A 17,950-nucleotide genomic window follows, 5' to 3' on the forward strand; every position below is an offset into this window, starting at 1 on the left:
CTTCTGGGTCATCAGACACATGCCCATTCAAGGGAGGCAAAACGAGCTGAAGTTTAGGTTCTCTGACTAGGCTACTGAATCCCATCAATTACACCACGTGGAAAAAACTTTGGACAGTTAAAAATAACATAGGGGTCTGGTGTTTGGAAGATCTGGGGAGTGTGGAATGCCAGCTTGTCAAGTACAGCGCGCCGCCAACCAGAAGCGTGTGCTAGGAACACGTTTACACACGCCCGCGGGGACAGGAGGGCCACGGACGAGCAAGGAGCCCACCCCCGCACAAGAGCGCAGACCAACTCTCAACCGCCACCCACTCCGGTCTGAAGGACTTTCAAGCCCTCTTCTAGCTGTGGAAAGGGCAGGCTCATCCGGGAAGGAAGCACTTTCCTCCCCCTCGGAAGAGGCAGCAGTGGGTGGAAGCACAAGCCAGGAGTTCAATCACGTCCAAGTCCGTTCACCTCCACGTGTTGTGCTTCTGCATCTGTGACATTCGCGTTCTTTCTCAGAAGGACCCAATATCAGCACCGATTATGTGGCAGGCAATAATCGAAACCTGGACAAAACATCCCGCAGATAAATCTTTCCCAAAGTCTCCTCGCACATTTCTTCGAAGAGTAAAAAAATAAATTAATAATAATAATGCCATAGAGTTCTAGAACTTCTTTCTTCTAAGGAAATCAGAGGCTCTCTTAGTTATGATCTCATTTTCCTTAAGATGACAATGTGGGGGGAAAATCAGCTAGTCCATCTTTCCATCTTATGGATAGAAAAACAGGGTCCCTGTGAACATCTAGTAAGAGGGTAATATGGGCCAACTCTTCTAAGCACTTAACATATATTAACTTCTTCAATTCTTCCAACAACGCTCGGAAGGCAGACACTATCATTACTACTTTACACATGAGACAACTGAGGCACAGAGGGGTTAGGAATCCTGCCCACCGTCAGGGACCTTGGATTTGAACCCAGACTCTTAGAGCTCTAAAGCCTGCATCCGAGCTCCAGGCCATATAGCCCCTGCCTGCCACACTGTTACTCCCTGGGACAGAGTGTTGGAGCTTCCAGAGCCCAAGACTCTAACGTGATGCCCAGCCTCCCCCTGAAAGCTAGCTCCCTGGGCCCCGGGCCTTCCTGCAGGAGGGGGTGGGCAACACGTAGGTGGGCCACCTGAATGGGTCACGGGGGTGCCCACGTGCCTGGGCGGCTGTGAGGAAGCACTACCTGCAGGATAAACCAGCTCAGTCCTCCCAGAAGGAAACACCATCCTAGAGAACGGCAGTCCCCCTCCCCCCGATTTGAACCATGAAACTAATCCTCGGGGCACCAGGCTTTGATTGAGCTACGAGGGTCAGCATTTATGCTTTCCTCCCTTGACCAGATTTGTATATTTTATTTTACCATTTATGGGTTATTGCTGTTGTTTTGAAAGAAAAGGCATGGTGACTGAAGGATGAGAAAAGGGGAAAGACTTTTAGATCTACTGCTTCACCCTACAGTCCTGCCCTACTAGGCAAATCTGCCCATGCATGGGCCAGGGCTGTCCTATACCTGACGGGATGGGGGGCTCACACCAGTGCAGGCCCCTCAGCGTGTCCCCTACACCCCACCCCTCTGGGAGGAGCCCTGAAAAGGACCCAGAACATATTACCAAGAAAACCAAGAATGAGGATTCCATTCAACCTTAGTGAGGGAGCCTTTGGAGGTAGGCAATCCTCCCTGTTGGGGGACACAGGATGACAGCCCAGCTTCCCCCTGAAGCCTCTCTTGGCCTCTGAGGTGTTCAAGTACGCCCAGGAATTGGCTGCCAAACTGGGACTCCACTCAGAACAACCTGGCGCCAGGCTCTTTCCCATTTTTACCTTCTGTTCATGAACCACCTTTCCACTCCCATCCAGCCAAACAGATCCATTTGCTCCCCTCCACACTCCTTCCCACCTGGCCTTTCCTCCCCCAGAAAGGAAGGGGATTCTCGAAGGAATTACTCAAATGCTTCCCAAATCTCTGTTCACTTCCCTTTCTGCCTTTCCCCATCCTCACCCTCCGCTGTTCCTCTGAGCCTGACCAGATCCCATTGTCCTCCCAAACTCAGCTCAAAGCCACCTCCTCCCTGAAACCTTCTCTGACACCCCAACCACAGGACACACTTTCTCTTTTCCGATTTCACAGACCCCTCAGGGGCTGACCCGCTCATTTACTGCAGTGTAACCTCACACACCGTGTTTCTTCTCACCTGGTTTGCTGTGTGCAAGCTTTGACCTTTTCCTCCTTCCCTCTCCCCACTCTCACATGCACGAGATTGAGTGTGCCCTCCTGGGTACAAAGCAAATACTCTTTCCTTCTTTTTGTGCCCCTTCCGTGCTTTTTGATCAAGGTGCGATGCACAAGGAAAAGGAGACAGATGTCAACAGGGCAAGGACAAAGGGGACAACGGGTCAGAAGGAAACCGAGGCTGGAGATACAAACCTTGATATTAGGCATTAAGTGGATTATTCCTCTATCTAGGGCTCAGAGAACGCTGGGGAGGCTTAGGTCTGAGTCAAGAAATGAAATAAGAAGCAGAAAGCAAAAGAAAAATAAAAGGGTAACCAGTGGGCTTTTCTTTCCTGGGAATTTCAAAAGCTACAATACAGCCTGAAGGAAAGATGCCAGGAAGTGGCCCAAGGCTGCCTAATATGGCTCTTGGAGAAAGGTGGGGACGTTTCAGAACTTTTATATTGTCCAGAGTAGTTCATCTGGGTCGAAAAGGAGACAGGAACTCCAGGCAACACAGGGCAATAATAAAGACTGTTCCATCAATCAGAGCATCTTTTGTTCTGTATTTCTCAGGAAACTGATCCCATTCCAGGCAGGTAATGGGTGAGAACAAATGATGGCCAGAAGAGGGACCTATACTATTGGGTCCTCTCAGTTTGGCAGGTCATCAAATAATAAAACAAGAATCCTACTGCTCAAAGGATAGCCAGGGCGAGCTTGGTCTCAGAAGGTTCAGCCTCACGAACCAGTCAGGCTCCATCCCTCCTCTAATGCTGACTGGGATCTCCAGCCCCTGCGATGGCAAACAATGCCCCCTGGTGTGCTCTGGACCAGGGAACTATGGGAACTTTCCCGAATTTCACAGAACTCTATAGATTAGCGTTCATCTCAGCCACCCTGTGCATAACTGACCTAAAATTGAATGATCCAAACCTGTTTCCCATCCCCCAGAGATGTGTGTAATTAGATAAAATGAGGACAGAATATGTATAAGTATCTGTTATACTGGGATGGCTGCCCAGAAAGGAAATGAGCACCAGGAACTGGACGGCCCTGTGTGAGCCCTCTGCACTGAAGGGCTACACACTGGGACTGAGGCACAGTCACTTTGAGAGAAAGTGCTAGTGCAGTATGACCTTTCTGAGTTGACAAACACTTTTGTACAGTTCTGCTCCTCCAACCTGTGTTTGGTGCACCATCAGCATTTTCTCTGGCTTTCTGCACTGAAGGATGTCTAGCAGACCAGAATCTGAATTAAAACTTGACTCAAGTAGCCCATCACCACCCCTGGTCTTCACCTTACTCCTGACCCAGAACCAGGCCTTTCCTGGGTGGTACCTTCTCCCAAACAGCCCCACCGCGGAATGATTTGGAGCATGGAAAAGCAGTAAGAGGACATACAAAAGTTACAGTGATATTTTTCTCTCTCTCGATATGAAAAATGAAAACCCCCACATGATCTCCAGGTCCTCATATTTTGTTTCACTGTCAAGCGAATTTATCTGCATTGAACGTAGTTGGGACAATGAGTCATAGGGAAAGTTATATGCATGTAGGTGTTGGTACTATGAAAGTACACAAAAGGCATCGTTTCGAAGAATATATATATCTGAAACCAGTGACTGGGCCATCGTTATCTCCAAAAGTCAATAGGACAGGTCCCAGCATTGGGGTAAACCATTATCGTATTCTCATCTTCTGGTCTCCTCCCTCTTAAAAACTCATAAAAGTCCTCAGGTATAAATAAGGCTACAGGAAATCCCATACATACATAGTGGAGCACATTGTAGACGCTCAAGAAAAATGTGGCTGATTTATCAGTGGCTGTTCACAGAGTTTGGTTACTTACTTCATCCCTGAAGGAGAGCAAAGTGAGAAGACTTGTCTTGGCTTCCCAAGACCAAAGCGAGTCTTAGCTCCACAAAAATGAACTGGTGAAGAAACAAAGGGCTAGAATCAATGACTCCAACATTCATCATAGCCAAACATGCCACATGCAAGCAAGGTCAAGCTGGTGCCTGTTTCTCAACTCCTGAAATTGAAGAATTTGGAGAAAGGAATTCTGCTGCCTTTTCCAAACTCCTGCAGTCAAGAGAGAGAATGGGAAACATGTCAACCCTAAAGGGCTGGAAGCAAATTAGGTAGAAAGAACAGTATGTCTGCTTGCAGACTGCATTTGCTCAGATATTCCACATGTAGTTATTCAATGCCTGCTATGCTAGATCCTGGGAGTAGACAGGCACAAGTAACCTGCCTTCCAGGGCCTTATTCCAACTAACCAGAGTTAAGTAGTTCAGTGGCCAAGAATGAAGAGTATGCTTGGGACGATAGGGCTGAGGCAGGTGTGGCCGATTCTACCTGAGGGTCCACAAGGACTTCACTGGAGAAAGGGGGGCCTCCGAAGTGCCTAGAAGTTAAGCAGTTAGGTGCTCATCGAGGGTGCCTGGGGCAGGGTAGGGCTGGACGAGCCACAGAGGTTTGGTAGGACTATAGCGGAGGATGGGGGGCGCGGTCCCTCTGAGCAGGGATATAGAAGCATTGTTTTAGGATCAAAAGTTCACCCACACCCCACATTCTGAGGTCCTTAACCTGGAGCCTGTGGACCTCTAGGGCATGCACGGATGGGCTCTTCAAGGTCCGTGGACCCCATATGCAGATGCTCACATCTATATGCCTTTTTTCTGGGAAGACAATCCACCACTTTCACAGGATTCTCAAAAGGGTCTACGTTGCCAAGGAAAGGTGAGGAAGAAATATTCCATAGGATATTGAGTAGCCTGAACACCACAGCATGGAGAGGAAGCCATGGTTTTCTGTCTCTGCATCCCACATAGAGTTTGGTCTCTGACATGGCCTAGGTTTTCAGAAGGAGCAGAGGTAAAAGAATGAGGGCAAGGAGATGGGAAGAAATCACCATTCTCATCACCAACACAAACATCCGTGTGCACTGACTGTGTGCCAGGCCCTGGGCTAGATTTTAAAAACCAATACCTCTTTCCGTAAAGACACGTGGAAATACGTCTTCCCGGCCTCCCACTCCCAGAGCTAGGATTGCAAAGCCAGGTCCCTAAATGTGAATATGAGTCACCCAGGGCAATTCACTGCAATCCCCAGATCAGGCTCAAACTTTAGTTGGCAGTTGCCTAGCAACAGGTAACCCCGAAGACACAACACCAAACCAAGATACCAAAAAGGCATTTTGTGGATAAGCTGGTGCTGAAAAGAGCCCCCACGCAAGTCTGTCTGCCAGGTCTCTCTGGGATGCTAGGGAAAGGTGTTGACTTTGCAGCCAAAAGGAGGCTGGAGGGCAGAGCTGGGAAGGTGTGGGAGTGATGGTGTGTTCCCCCCAATCCACCTGCCCGCACATTGGGAAATAGGCACAGGAACATGGAACTGAGGGTTGAGGGAGAAGGCAGCCTGAGTAGAGAAGGCAACTGGAGCCTCTGCACGTGCTCTTCCAGACCAGACCATACATACTCTTCCCAGCCGTATCTAAAGCCACATTAAGTGGCAAAGATCTGACTTGCCCCTCCATCCAGCACTCCCCTAAAGGCATCACCAGACCTCCACCTGCAGCTAACTGGGGACCCAGGAAGCAGCTTTTATCCAACTCGGGGTGGGGGGGTGCGGGGCAGGCAGCTTCCTCCCTTCCAGAGGCAGCAAGCCTGAAAGAGGCAAAGAGATCTTACTTTCTAAAATTCCGATTTTTTTTTTTTTAATGGAAAGCTCAGAAATTCCTGCAGCTGAGTCAGATGAGCCTGGGATTCCGAAGACAAAGGCTCTCACCCAAACCATCACAGAGGCCAAGAAAACTTGGGTAGACAGGGCCTTCTTAGAACCCGTCCGTCTCTTCTCCAGGAAGGTCTTGGGGGCTGTGGGAAGGGGCAAAGAAATTACATCGCTCTAGAAGCGGTTCAGGAAGAACAAATGCGGAAGTCAGACAACAACAAATAAGGCGGTATAAATCCCGATAAAATATTAAAATCATTAAAGGGCTGCTGCTCCCTGAAGATTGGGAAAAATGAAGAGAGTTAATTAAAAGCAATCTCCAGCACTGCTGAGCCAGCCGGCCCTGATAAATCAACAGCTGGGGCTGCTGTGGAGGGCAGTCAAGGGGCTGGGTGGGCGTGTTACCGGCCGGGGAGGGGGGCTGCTGCAGAAACGGCAGTGACGTCAAATTGAACCCAGCGACTTACAAGTTTCGTGTCTATTAAATATTTTATGGCCACTGAATAAAGTTGTGCTCCGATGGGGAGAAAACGATCAGCGAACAAAGAGGGAAGACGATAACAGATGAAGAGGTACTGTTTGTTTGATTCAAAACATACTCGGAACTGTGATGTCAAGTATCTCTGATCTTGCCCCAAATGCAGAGACTTTCCCTTTTTTTTTTTCTCTCTCTCTACCTGATCTGCACAGATAGCTGCATCTTCTCCGGTCTCTCTACAAAACGCTGGGTGACACGTTTGTCTAGGGCGGCTGAGGGAGGTAGTGCGAAGTCAGGGAAAGGAACAGAGAGAGGGCAGATAGGAAAGACCTTAAAAATTCTCATCGCTGACTTTTAGCACCAAAAAACAAACAAACAAACAAAAACAGACAAAACAGACTTTTAGCACAAAACAAAAACGTCAGCAAAAATGGTGGGAACTTTTTTTTCTTGCTTGCTTTCTCTCTTTTCTCCTCCCCTTTCTTTCTCTATATCCTCCCTTCCCCCTTTTTTTCTGCAGTCCGATAAAGTTTTTGTTTTTCATTTTAAACAAAAAGCAGCTCAGAATTTTTGGGCTCAATCTAAGTAAAAAACAAGCGATTTTCAAAGTGTTACAAGAACAGCCCTTCTCTATTCTAGGGGAACCCTCCGGCTCTTCCTTGATGGAAATATAATCAAGAGAAATGATTGGGGGAAAGTGTTTTTTCTCCTCCATAGAATTGGGATTGGAAGGGGAGTGTGTGCATGGGGAAACATAAGGAATTATGCATTTGGATATGCATTTTAATTAGGTGGACAGAAGCAGCCGCCTGTTAATTTTTCTTGCTTGTTTCCACTTAGCATTCATCACAGGCAGAACCACCATAGAGCGCTCCCACGATAATAGATGGTTCTGCATTGGCTAAGTCCTCAGGGAAAATAATTAGCAGGAGAGAATATATTCTCTCCACTCCCACTACCCCATCCACCCTGCCCTCCCCCATCCCCAGCACCACATTTCATTTCCCCTCCCCACCCCCCAAACCACAGTGGTTTCCCTAGGAGAAGCCTAGCGGAGCAGTCAGCCTCCTGGCTTACAAGCACTTACTTTGCCCTGCCAAAGAACCAGGGTCTGGAAGGAGAAACAGACAGCCTGGAGGCCTTCCTTGGAGGCGAAGGTCCTAGATGCAGGGAGGGAGGCTACTCTGCTGCTGAGTTCTGAGTTCTGAGTTCTGAGTTCTGAGGGGCAGGCTGGCCATCGGTGTTGGCCAGGACAGGATGAAGAAAGCCCCAAAGAGGATGAGACAGTTCTCCCTGAGACCAACTGGCAGCAAACAAAGACATGTAAAGAGTTGTTAGTTGAGGATAATGGGGGCCCAGATGACATTTTTTACTCAATTTGCTTTTACAAAGTAAAAGAATGTTGTGGTGTTGCAGCAAGCTTGAATGTGAAGGCTGGCGATCAAGATGGAACTCTCTAGAATTTTGACCCCCGCCACAATGCGCTCCATAGGCTACTTTTATATAAAGAATCAATTCAGGCAGCTGATCTCCTGTGTCAATAGCACACCCTCCTCATTGACCAGCAGACTGAAGCTCCAGCCCCACCTCCACCGCTTCTCTCTTCCTCTCTTCCTTAAAGTCGTCTTGATAGGAGTCAGAGACTGCCAGATGACTGAAGCCCAAGTTCCAGGAAAGCTCTCCCTTCTGCCCTCCGAGCTTCTGTTTCCTCTGATTTTGCGGCTGACTCAGTTCAGAGCTGACAATGGGAAATGAAACGAGGGCTTCCCCTGAGCTCATATTCTCACCTATTTCAAACCCAGACAATGGGGAAAATCCCAATGAGATCTTAAGGCTATTTACACACAGCTGGATGAGTGAGGCTTTGCATTTCCTGAGAAACAATGATTAGGCTTGATGTGTAAGGCCATACTCATTTCATTTATTTGAGTTTTAATGTATTAAAACAATGTTTAACATATGAGGTATGGTTGACTCTGAGAAGGCCTCAGTCAGCTACCTGAAACTGTGCTGTTCTCCTAGTAACACCTCCCATGTACACTTTACACCTTTGGAAATGTTTTCACATCCATTATTTCATTCAGACACCTTGGGGGCCAAGCAGGGCTGGGTGTGGGGGGAAGGGAGGAGAAAGGAGACCTCCCAAGCTCTTCTCACTGAGGAAGCCGATAGATCTGATTTACTAACTCTTGCCTTTTAAAGCTGTCCCATCCTCCCCGTGCTCCCTCGCCCCCTGTTGCCAAATGAAACTTCCACCCTGCCCAGGAAACAAACAAAACCTTCACTCCAAGACTCACCAGGTAACTACTGCTACAGCTCCTGGAGCCTCCCCAAACCCAAACCCTGACACCCCACGTGCCCTCCAGAGGGGGTGGAGCCGAGGGGAAGGCAATCTGCCTGGCTGGGGATTAAAAAAGAGTCTTTGGATTCTCAAAGGATTTACCCCTCAACAAACAATGGTATTCCTATAGGGGAGAGGGGAAAAGGAGGTTGCATTTTATGATACTATTAGTATTTTCCCCTAAGTTTATAAGGTGGGGGTTGCCTCTACTATTTAGAAATGTAGTCCCTGAATTTTAAAGAGTCTAAAAATGAAGGGCTCTAGGCATATACCCAAGAGAATTGAAAGCAGACCCTCAGCTACCTATACACCCATCTTCATAACAGCATTACTCACAATAGCTAAGAGATGGAAGTAAGCCAAGTGTCCCTCATCAGGTGAGTAGATTAACAAAATGTGGTATGTACGTACAATGGAACACTATTCAGCCGTTAAAAGGAAGGAAATTCTTGGGGCACCTGGGTGGCACAGTTGGTTAAGCATCTCAGTTTCAGCTCAGGTCCTGATCTCAGGGTTGTGAGATGGAGTCCCACTTCAGGCTCCCTGCTAAGTGCAGAGTCTGCTTAAGTTTCTCTCTCCCTCTCCCTCTGCCCCTCACCCCTTTCACACTCGCATGTGCTCTCTATCGCTCTCTCTAAAATAAATAAATAAATCTTTTAAAAAAGGAAGGAAATTGTGGCACATGCTACAACATAGATGAACCTTGAGGACATGATGTTAAGTGAAATAAACCATCACAGAAGGACAAATATTGTGATTCCACTTACATGTGGTGCTTAGAAGAAGCAGTTCATAAAGACAGAAAGCAGAATGGCTGTTACCAGGGACTGGGGGGTGGGGGAGGTGGGGAGTTATTGTTTAACAGGTACAGAGTTTCTGCTTGGGCTGATAGAAAAATTCTGGAGAGGGATTCTATCAGTGGTTGCACAACATTATGAATGTACTTAATGCCACTGAATTGTACACTTTAGAATGACTACAATGGCCCATTTACATGTTACAAATGTTAAATATACATGTTATGTATATTTTACCACAATGAGAAAAAAATTAAGGGGCTGACTCTGTCTGCTGCAGGTCAGGGTAACCATTTTGATTTCTCTTTTATTTTGCCTGAGAATCACAATTTGGGCTTCTATGAATTCTCTGATGGATTTTGCAACCCCCTCTTCCTCTTTTAGGCTTGTAGAAAATTACCAAGGGAGTTTTCAACCAAAGGAAAGCCTGATAATAACACCCCCAGAGGAATCTGGGATATTCTGGAGGCATGTCACTAGAGGAGAAGGAGGAGAGGCAGTGAATTCCAGTTTAGATAACTGCTAATACCTACCAGGATACAGCCCACCTCTGTATGGCTGCTAGTCACCTCTATTCCCTCAGCAGTGTTACACAGGGTCCACTAGAGGAAGCACAGTGAGACATCAGTACAGGTCCACCTGCTTCAGCTCACTAAACAGACAGGTATCTGTAGCTGCCCAAATGGAAGTGAAGTAAGCACTTTTATTTCCATGTTAATGGGATGGGTGCTATAGGGAAGGAGGGGGGTAGGTCCAGGGAGATTTTGGATAAATGAAATCCAAAGGAGAAAAATCTTTTGCTTGCTTCCCCCCTCCCTCCATACATTTAAAGAAAAGAAGAGGGGGAGGGAGACAGGTGTTCTCAGTAATTCCAGTCTTTTCCACAAAGAAAAACTTTATCAGAGTGCTAATAAACAGCAAAATAGGCCAGATAGTCTTCCCACTTCTCTTTCTTCTCTCTATCCTCTGGTTGGGGTGCTAATGAGAAGAAAAGTGTTCACAAAGGAGAATCAGGAGGAAAGCCCATGTTCTAAATGGCCCACCACCTGGTCCTCCGCCTTAGGCCCTGTGCAGGGAAAGGAGTGCCATCCCGGTTAGAACCCCAACTGGTAGCATGATGGGGCAGGACTGGACCTGAGCAGATGAAACTAACAAAGAGTCCCCCAGTCTTAACAAATCCCCTTTAGAAACACTTTAAAAATAAGAAAGAATTTGAACTTTGGCCCCTAACAGCTCCCCCCACCCCATCCTAATCGACCATAGTAAGAGCCACCAAGCTTTTGACCCAAAAGGAATTTGGGCAATCAAGGTGCATCACCCTCATCTTAAAGACAAGGGATTTGCAGCTCAGAGAAGCTCTGTGTCCAAGATTCAGTAGCGGGTTGGTGGCACAACTGGGAGCAGGTGCTCAAGGCTCTGGATTTCTCTCCCAGAGCTTTTTCTCCTCTATAACTCTGAAGTCATCCCAGCTACCAAGACTAGCGAGTGGTGAGAAATGAACGTGGAAGAGGGACACAGTTCGAGATAGGGCCACAATGATGGCAGGTGGAAAGTTGGAGATGCGAAACCTCTTCTGGTGGAGCTTCCTGTGGCAATTCATACACACAGCAGGTTTTCAAAGTGAATAACGACAAAAACATGCTCATTTCACAGCAACCTGAGATGACCACAGTCTCTGGATTCAGCGGGGAAGGAGAGGGGGCAAAAGGGGGATTAGACATGTGTCATCATTGTTTCCCAGACTCCTATCCAAGACCAGGGTGGCGGAGGACTCACTGTGGGCTATTTGAACCCCATTATTAGGCACTGAGTCTAATCCCCCCTCCCCTCCCTGCTTCCAAACATAGCCCCTAACTCTTAGCCTTCTCAAGGCTTCTCTCTTCCCTTCCCATCCCCCACACCACTACTATTCACAAACACAACCTAGAAATTCCCAACACCGCCTGCTCCTCTTTTCCCACCTACCCCCACCCAACACCTCTAACCACTGCTTTTAAAACTGATGCAAATCACAGGCTTCAAAAACCTTCCTTGGGTGACAGTTTTACGATGCTAAGCTCCATTCATCCATATGGTCTGACAGACTGTGAAACACTAGTAACTGGACCAATAAGAAAAACAAATTAGAAAAACACCACAACACCTCATCTCGTCCTAGTCACTCACACAACTAAAGAAAACTTTGGAACTTGCAATAGATCATAATATCAGGCTCTCTCCCTGTTAAACAATAATCTTTTCAAAGTTCCGGACCGCACAGAGGTTTTATCCACTCACCTACTCCCTTCCCGCCACCCCACCTCACCCCACCCCACCCCCAGACCACGCTTTATCTTTCTTTGTTAAATAGCTACATATTTAAAGACTATTTCGAGCTAGGATCATGCTTACATAGGCCCCTGCTGGAAAAACGGTGCCAGAACCCAAGTAGAGGCGAAAACTATTTCAGTGGTTGGGGCATTTCTTTGGCCAGGGGCTTGCCACATTTGGCTACATTTCTGTCTTCCACTGACTTTCAGAACACTCAAAAACCACAAAAGTTACTTTGCAGAGGCTGGGATAATAAACAGACCTGGATTCTGTGCCTTTTTATGACCCAGCCCCCACTGCCACTACAATCAGCGGAGGCTGCACTTTGAAAACAGAGAAGTCAGCCTCAGTTTCCTTTCTGTTTCTGGTGCAAAACAAAGCCTGCTGACCATAGCATTTTATTTTTTGCATTGATCTGAGCAGATGGCTCTGAAGCCGCTTTAGACACTATGGTCTTTCTCAGATGTATCCAAATTCCAGCTACCTGCATGATTGCATAAACACAGAGGAAGATGAGAAGTCTCCAATTAAGTGGCCTCTGAATGCCAGCCCACCTTAGGGATCTCGGCAGCTCCCATTCTCCTGGCCATCTCTGGATGTCTCCCAGGTGGTCTGCAAGACAGGCTATTTTCAGAGGTTTACCCTGTGACAATGCCTCTACTTGGGTTCTGGCAGAAATTAATATCCTTCATGGGTGTATCGTCAAAACCAGACATTCTTCCTGCTGAAAAATAATGTGTGCTAATGAAGTTTGGGGAATTCAGGGCTTTTTTTTTTTTTTTTTTTTTGAGTGGCAACCAGAAGCAGATGGAGAAGGTGGCTCTTAGGCATCTGTTGGCTTAAAATATCTGAGGGTCCTTTTTCATAAGGGGCTAAAATAATGTCCATAAAAGGCTACAAGTTCACAAAGTCCCAACCTCCATATTCCGCACTTAGTACCTACCCACGTTCCCCCACTCCGACCGAAAGAGCTAAGAGGAGATTAGAACCAGGAATGTGGCCCCCCCACACACACCCCTTCTTCTCTGATATCTAAACTGAGTGCCACAGCAAGAGTGAGGTCTGGCTTGTAAGTGGCCACAATTGCACAACTTTCACAGGCACGGAAACCACTTTAGATTATAATACAGTGTATCCAGATCATAGGATGTATAAAGAGATGAAGATTTGAAGTCCATCTACACACATGACCTGCTGTTTGACCTTGGCTAAGTAAGTGTGTATTTACTTCTCCCAGAATTGTTCCTTAATAACAAAACAGAGATATAGACACATACCTCCAAGCCAGGGAAACTCCTTACCAAAGAAAGTTTCAATACAGTAATGTATTTGTATGTTCACAGTTAGAAGCATGACAAAATAGTGGGCTGGTCTCGTTCTTTTTAAACAAATAGTTACTTGAGGAAAAGCCCTGTTGGTTTATATAGAATAATTAAATAATAATAAGTTATTCTTTTCTAAGCAGGCAGTTATAATAATAGATACATATGTGCATAATCAAGTCTGGCAGAAGGTGGCAGACATTCCCAGTTAAGTGCATACAAACCAGGGTTTTGATAACTTAATAAAAGAGTAAGTTGTTTAAAGTGTTGATAGCAGATTTAGGGGAAGGTGGTTTACTTGAACTAGAATATTGAGTAAGATTAGAATTTATATTAAAAGCATCATGTTTCCTAGGTATGCAGAAATCAACCAGAATATGTTATGTGACTTACTTCTACATAGACCTTTACCAAACCCATATCTATGTTACCTGCATGGGTTTTACCTCACTACATGGCCCTTCTCTTGCTTGTCCATGTAAGAAATGAGGGATACTCACACATCTAAGCTCAGACAATGTAGCTGCTAAATTAAATAATGTGTAATACCCATTTACACATCATACAAGTCTATCAATGCTTTTAAATTCTATTTGTCCAGATGTGACTGCTTGGTTGTGGGGCCACCCGCCGTGTCCTCTTTGTGATCTGATCAGTCCAGGCGGCTCCTGTTTCTGCCTCTAACACCCTGTTGGGCAGTAATAAGATGTTAAAGGCGCCAACAGAGAGAAGCCAGGCTGTCAGCTTCAGAGAGGAAGGGGGTGAAGGGTACAAGGAGGAGGAATAAGAAAGGGAGTTGAGGGGAGATCAAAGACAGGCAGGAAGAAAGCCAAACTGCTAGGAGAGGAGATGTGGTTCCAGGAGCTTGGGACCCTAAGGAAGACCCCAAAGCAATGAGATTCAAATTGTACCATCCAGTCACCCGAGCTATTGAATTATTAAATGTCCCACATGGAAAAGCCAGTATAATGAAAAATAGTCCATACTCAGGGTAGGCAGAGCCCCACAGAGGTGTTGCATGAAACCTGAGCTTGTTTCTCCCCAGCATATTAACCTACCACCACTTTATTCCCCAATCCTAGAGGAAACCTTTGTGTGACTGGTTTCTGTAGGGGGCGTCCGTGTTGTTGGCTTTTTTTTTAGGAAAGGGAGAGACTGACTCGGACGCACACAGAGAAAATGCTAATGTCGTTCAGCTCCTTTTCATTGTCAGGAGGGACACAAGAGGATAAAAACCTAGCTCTCCAAACCATTCTCCCTGCTCCCCTCCTCCCAACACCACCATCCAACCCTTTAGCTGGATGTGTCTCTGCGCTTTGTTCTAATTTATCCCATGCATAATTTATTTACGTGTGTATTGTTTCCCGATCAGCAACTTTTAAAAAACAAATGAAATGTATAAGATGTTTTATTAAACAAGTTGTTTTCAAAAATAAAGGCAGAGGGTGTAGGTCTCCCAATAACAACGCGTGTGCTGCTGCATTAGGAGTTTAAAAACCGTCCGGAGCGCAGGAGGCTCGGCTAGTTGGGGAGAGGGGGTGGGTATTGTTTACACCCCCTTACCTCCAGGGAAAGGGTTTGGGATGCAAAAAGGAGGGGCTAATTAAAAATGACCACTCAACTCCCATCTAGAAAAAGCAGGCAGGGGTGTTGTGTATATGCTAGAGCGTGCGTGTGCGTGCGTGCGTGTGCGTGTGTGTGTGTGTGTGGTGACACAGAATTACAAAACATCTCATTGCAACTGTCTCTAATTAGACAAAGTACAAGTATAATAATTCAGAACTAATTCCACTAAACCAGCCCTATGCTCTGTCCCTTCCTCCACCTCTAACCCCACCCCACTCAGACACCCTCGCCAAACACGCACCCTTCTGCAGTTCAAAAAACAAACAAACAAAAAACTGGAGCGAGCTGGGAAACCCTGGAGCGTAGAGATACTGCGCCTGCCCGCGCGTGAGCGGGCTCCAGGGTAACGATGGTACCGCTTTCCCAGTAGGAAACAAACCTGGCGCACATATGAAATAGATTTCTCTAACTTGAGTTTACCAGGTGGCAGCGGCCCGCCTGTGTGATTTCGGCTGGAAATGGGGAAACTGCAAATCAGCTGTAGGTTCGGTAGAAACTCAGCATCAGCGGTGTGGCTGCGCGAGCGACTGGGAGCGAGGATGCGGCGAAGTTACGCCCATTTATTCTGCCATAAAACATTTTCTTTCTTGGGTGAAACGCTGTGGCGTTCAAGTGCAGTGTATCCAAGCTTGCGAGCGAGAACTAAAGCCGGGAGCTGCTCTGTGATGAACATCAGCTTCCAGGATCCTCTTAACGGCAGCTTTAATATATATGTACATGCAAAACTCCGATACCGGGGATATTACTACCTTTTTCCCTATTACTGATGGGAGATAAGCTGGTGCAAACACGTCCGATTACCCTCGCGCGTTCCTTCGCGCTAGAACGGCCCCCCTGCCGCCCCCCTCCCCCGCCCCCGGTGCGAACCTGGTTTTCAACTCCAGGAGGACCCCGGGGTGCCAACGCGGTGTGCTGAGTTGAAAGAACCTGCACAGGCATCGGCCATACACCCGGGAGAATTCTGCATGAAACGCCCCCCACCCGCACCTCCCCCTCCCTTCGCCCTCGGCTTCCAGCCCAGCTGGGAAGTCCTGGTCCCAGAGGCGCGGACCCCGACCCACGTCGCGCGGCGATCGGGAGGGGAGCTCTCCTCTGCCAACATCATTGCCAATAGCACCCCTTGTAGAGCGACGCTAGTTTTCCGAAGCTCCGCGATCACGATCGGACTTGGCGGCTTAACAGTTCCACCGACTGGAAGGAAGGAAGGAAGGAAGCCAGGATGAAAAGGAGGAGGAAGGAAGGCAGGCAGGAATTGGCTGTCGGACCCGGGGACTGGTCCCCGCATGTCCTCGCCCAGCCCGCCCCCCTGCGTCCGGGATCTGGGCGTCCGCTCAAAGTCTCCCGGCGGCGGCCAGAGGCACCTGCCCCTCGCTCTGGCCGGGAGCAGAAGCTGCCCGCTCAGGCGGGGAGCCCCAAGCTGCCTCTCCGCCCGCCTCGGCTTTTCACCCAGAGAAGGCGAGAACATCATTCATAAGACCTGCAGCTTCCCTGCGTCCAAATCAACCCCAAGTTAACCCGAGTCGTTAATATACTACAGCCAGTTCGCCCACAAACACACACAGACACACCGGTGACCGCCCGGAGCGCCGTCATGCTCGGGGGGGGCTGCCCCGGCAGGAAAGCCCCGGGCAACCACCTGGGCCGCAGGGCTCCCGGGACCTACTGCTCCCCCTGCGGTCCTCCCAACTCCGGAAGGTTTGCACAAACTCCCCGCAAGCGATCGGAAGGCGTAAAGCGCCCTGCAAACTCCGGAGCTGCCACGGTCCGCTCGCCCCGGCGGACCCAGCAGCCGGACAGGGGCTGCGGACTCAGGAGGCGCGGGGCTCAGCCAAGTGCACCCAGGCGGCCCCTGCCCGGCGCTCGCCCCCAGCTCCACCGCCCCCCGCGCCGCGCTCGCCGCCCCGCGAGGCCGGGCACTCGGGGGACCGTGCTGTCCCCGAGCTGCCCACGACCCCCCTGTAGAGCGCTCGAGCGCCTGGTTCCCCTGCCGAAAACCCCTCTCGGTGCGTCCTCCAATTAAGCAGAACACAAATGTAACAATTTTCTTCTTGTTAATTGCATCTCTTGACATTTCTGCGCGTTGGGGGAAAAAAAAAGAAGATGAAGAAGTAAGAGCTGAAAGAAAAGAGAAGCCCCGCCGCGGCTGCAGGCGCCTGCAAGCGCAGTGCATTGGCAGCGCTCGGCACGCGGAAGGCGCCTTTTTTTTCATATTGAAACCAGGCGGAATATGTACATTTTTTAGTCTTACTTACGCTTTCAGGGGGTTGTGAATGACAGTCGCCATTTTGCTACAATGTAACAGAATATTGTCTGTCTCAGAGTTCTAAAGGTTCGCTCAGGGGAAGCGGCGAGCCAATCAGAGCACGGGATACCGGCCCGCTGGCCAATTGGCGCTGCTGGTCGCCAGATGGGCGGGGCCTGCACGGTGGTAGTTATTAGGGGAGCTGTCAAAGCCCAGAGGTCACTCCCTTTTGTAGAGCCCGAGAGCAAGCAGGTCTTAAAGGGGCAGTACCGCGCGAGCAGCTCCTTTTCGGATTTGGAAAAGTGGAGACGCACGGGAGAGTATTCTAGTTTGGTTTGAGCCCCTACTTTCTGAATAATTTCAGAGAGTTTGCGCTCCTGGACAGAAATATTTAAGTATTGCCAACAAACCACTGAACCCCATTCATTAGCTTTTGGCTTTGCTGTTACGTTTTTAATCCCCCAAAGGGCAAATCCCCTTGTTCCCGTGCAAAAGTTGGAAGGCTGCCGTTTCGTCTAACAAATTACTACACGTGCCCAGCCGTTTGCTAATGCTCTGGGTCCTAAGGCTTTTTAACATTCTCATTACCGTAGTGTTTTCTTTATCTCAGCCACCTTCTCTTTCTTTCTCTCTCTCTCTCTCTCTCTCTCTCTCTCTCTCTCTCTCTCTCTCTCCCTGTTTCTTGGAACTGCTGCCGCCGTTCCTGGCGACTCCAGGACAGCAACTCCCCTCCCCCTGGAATGTCTCAATGTCAGGCTCGCTCCCTCCTGCAGCCAGGGCTTTCGTTACGTAATGCGCGGTGGTCACTCGGCGCGGTTCCCCACTACCACCACTTCTCATCTACACACACCG

The 17,950-nt window shown here is 48.4% G+C and overlaps 1 protein-coding gene across 4 annotated transcripts in view; it reads right to left on the reverse strand.

The window, feature by feature from the left end:
• The window catches only part of DPF3 (double PHD fingers 3), a 245,264-nt gene extending 228,114 nt beyond the window's left edge, over positions 1 to 17,150 (reverse strand). For all 4 annotated transcript variants that reach the window (XR_004299571.1, XR_004299570.1, XM_032405499.1 and 1 more), the window contains exon 1: positions 17,109 to 17,150. Coding sequence is in view for 2 of the 4 variants with exons in the window: in XM_032405499.1 (XP_032261390.1) it covers positions 17,109 to 17,140 (32 nt within the window). In the remaining 2 variants the exon portion in view is untranslated. The remainder of the gene's footprint in view (positions 1 to 17,108) is intronic.
• Between the last annotated feature and the right edge of the window lie 800 nt (positions 17,151 to 17,950).

The sequence above is a fragment of the Phoca vitulina genome, unplaced genomic scaffold (genome assembly GCF_004348235.1).
Source record: "Phoca vitulina isolate PV1807 unplaced genomic scaffold, GSC_HSeal_1.0 scaffold7, whole genome shotgun sequence".
NCBI lineage: Eukaryota > Metazoa > Chordata > Mammalia > Carnivora > Phocidae > Phoca > Phoca vitulina.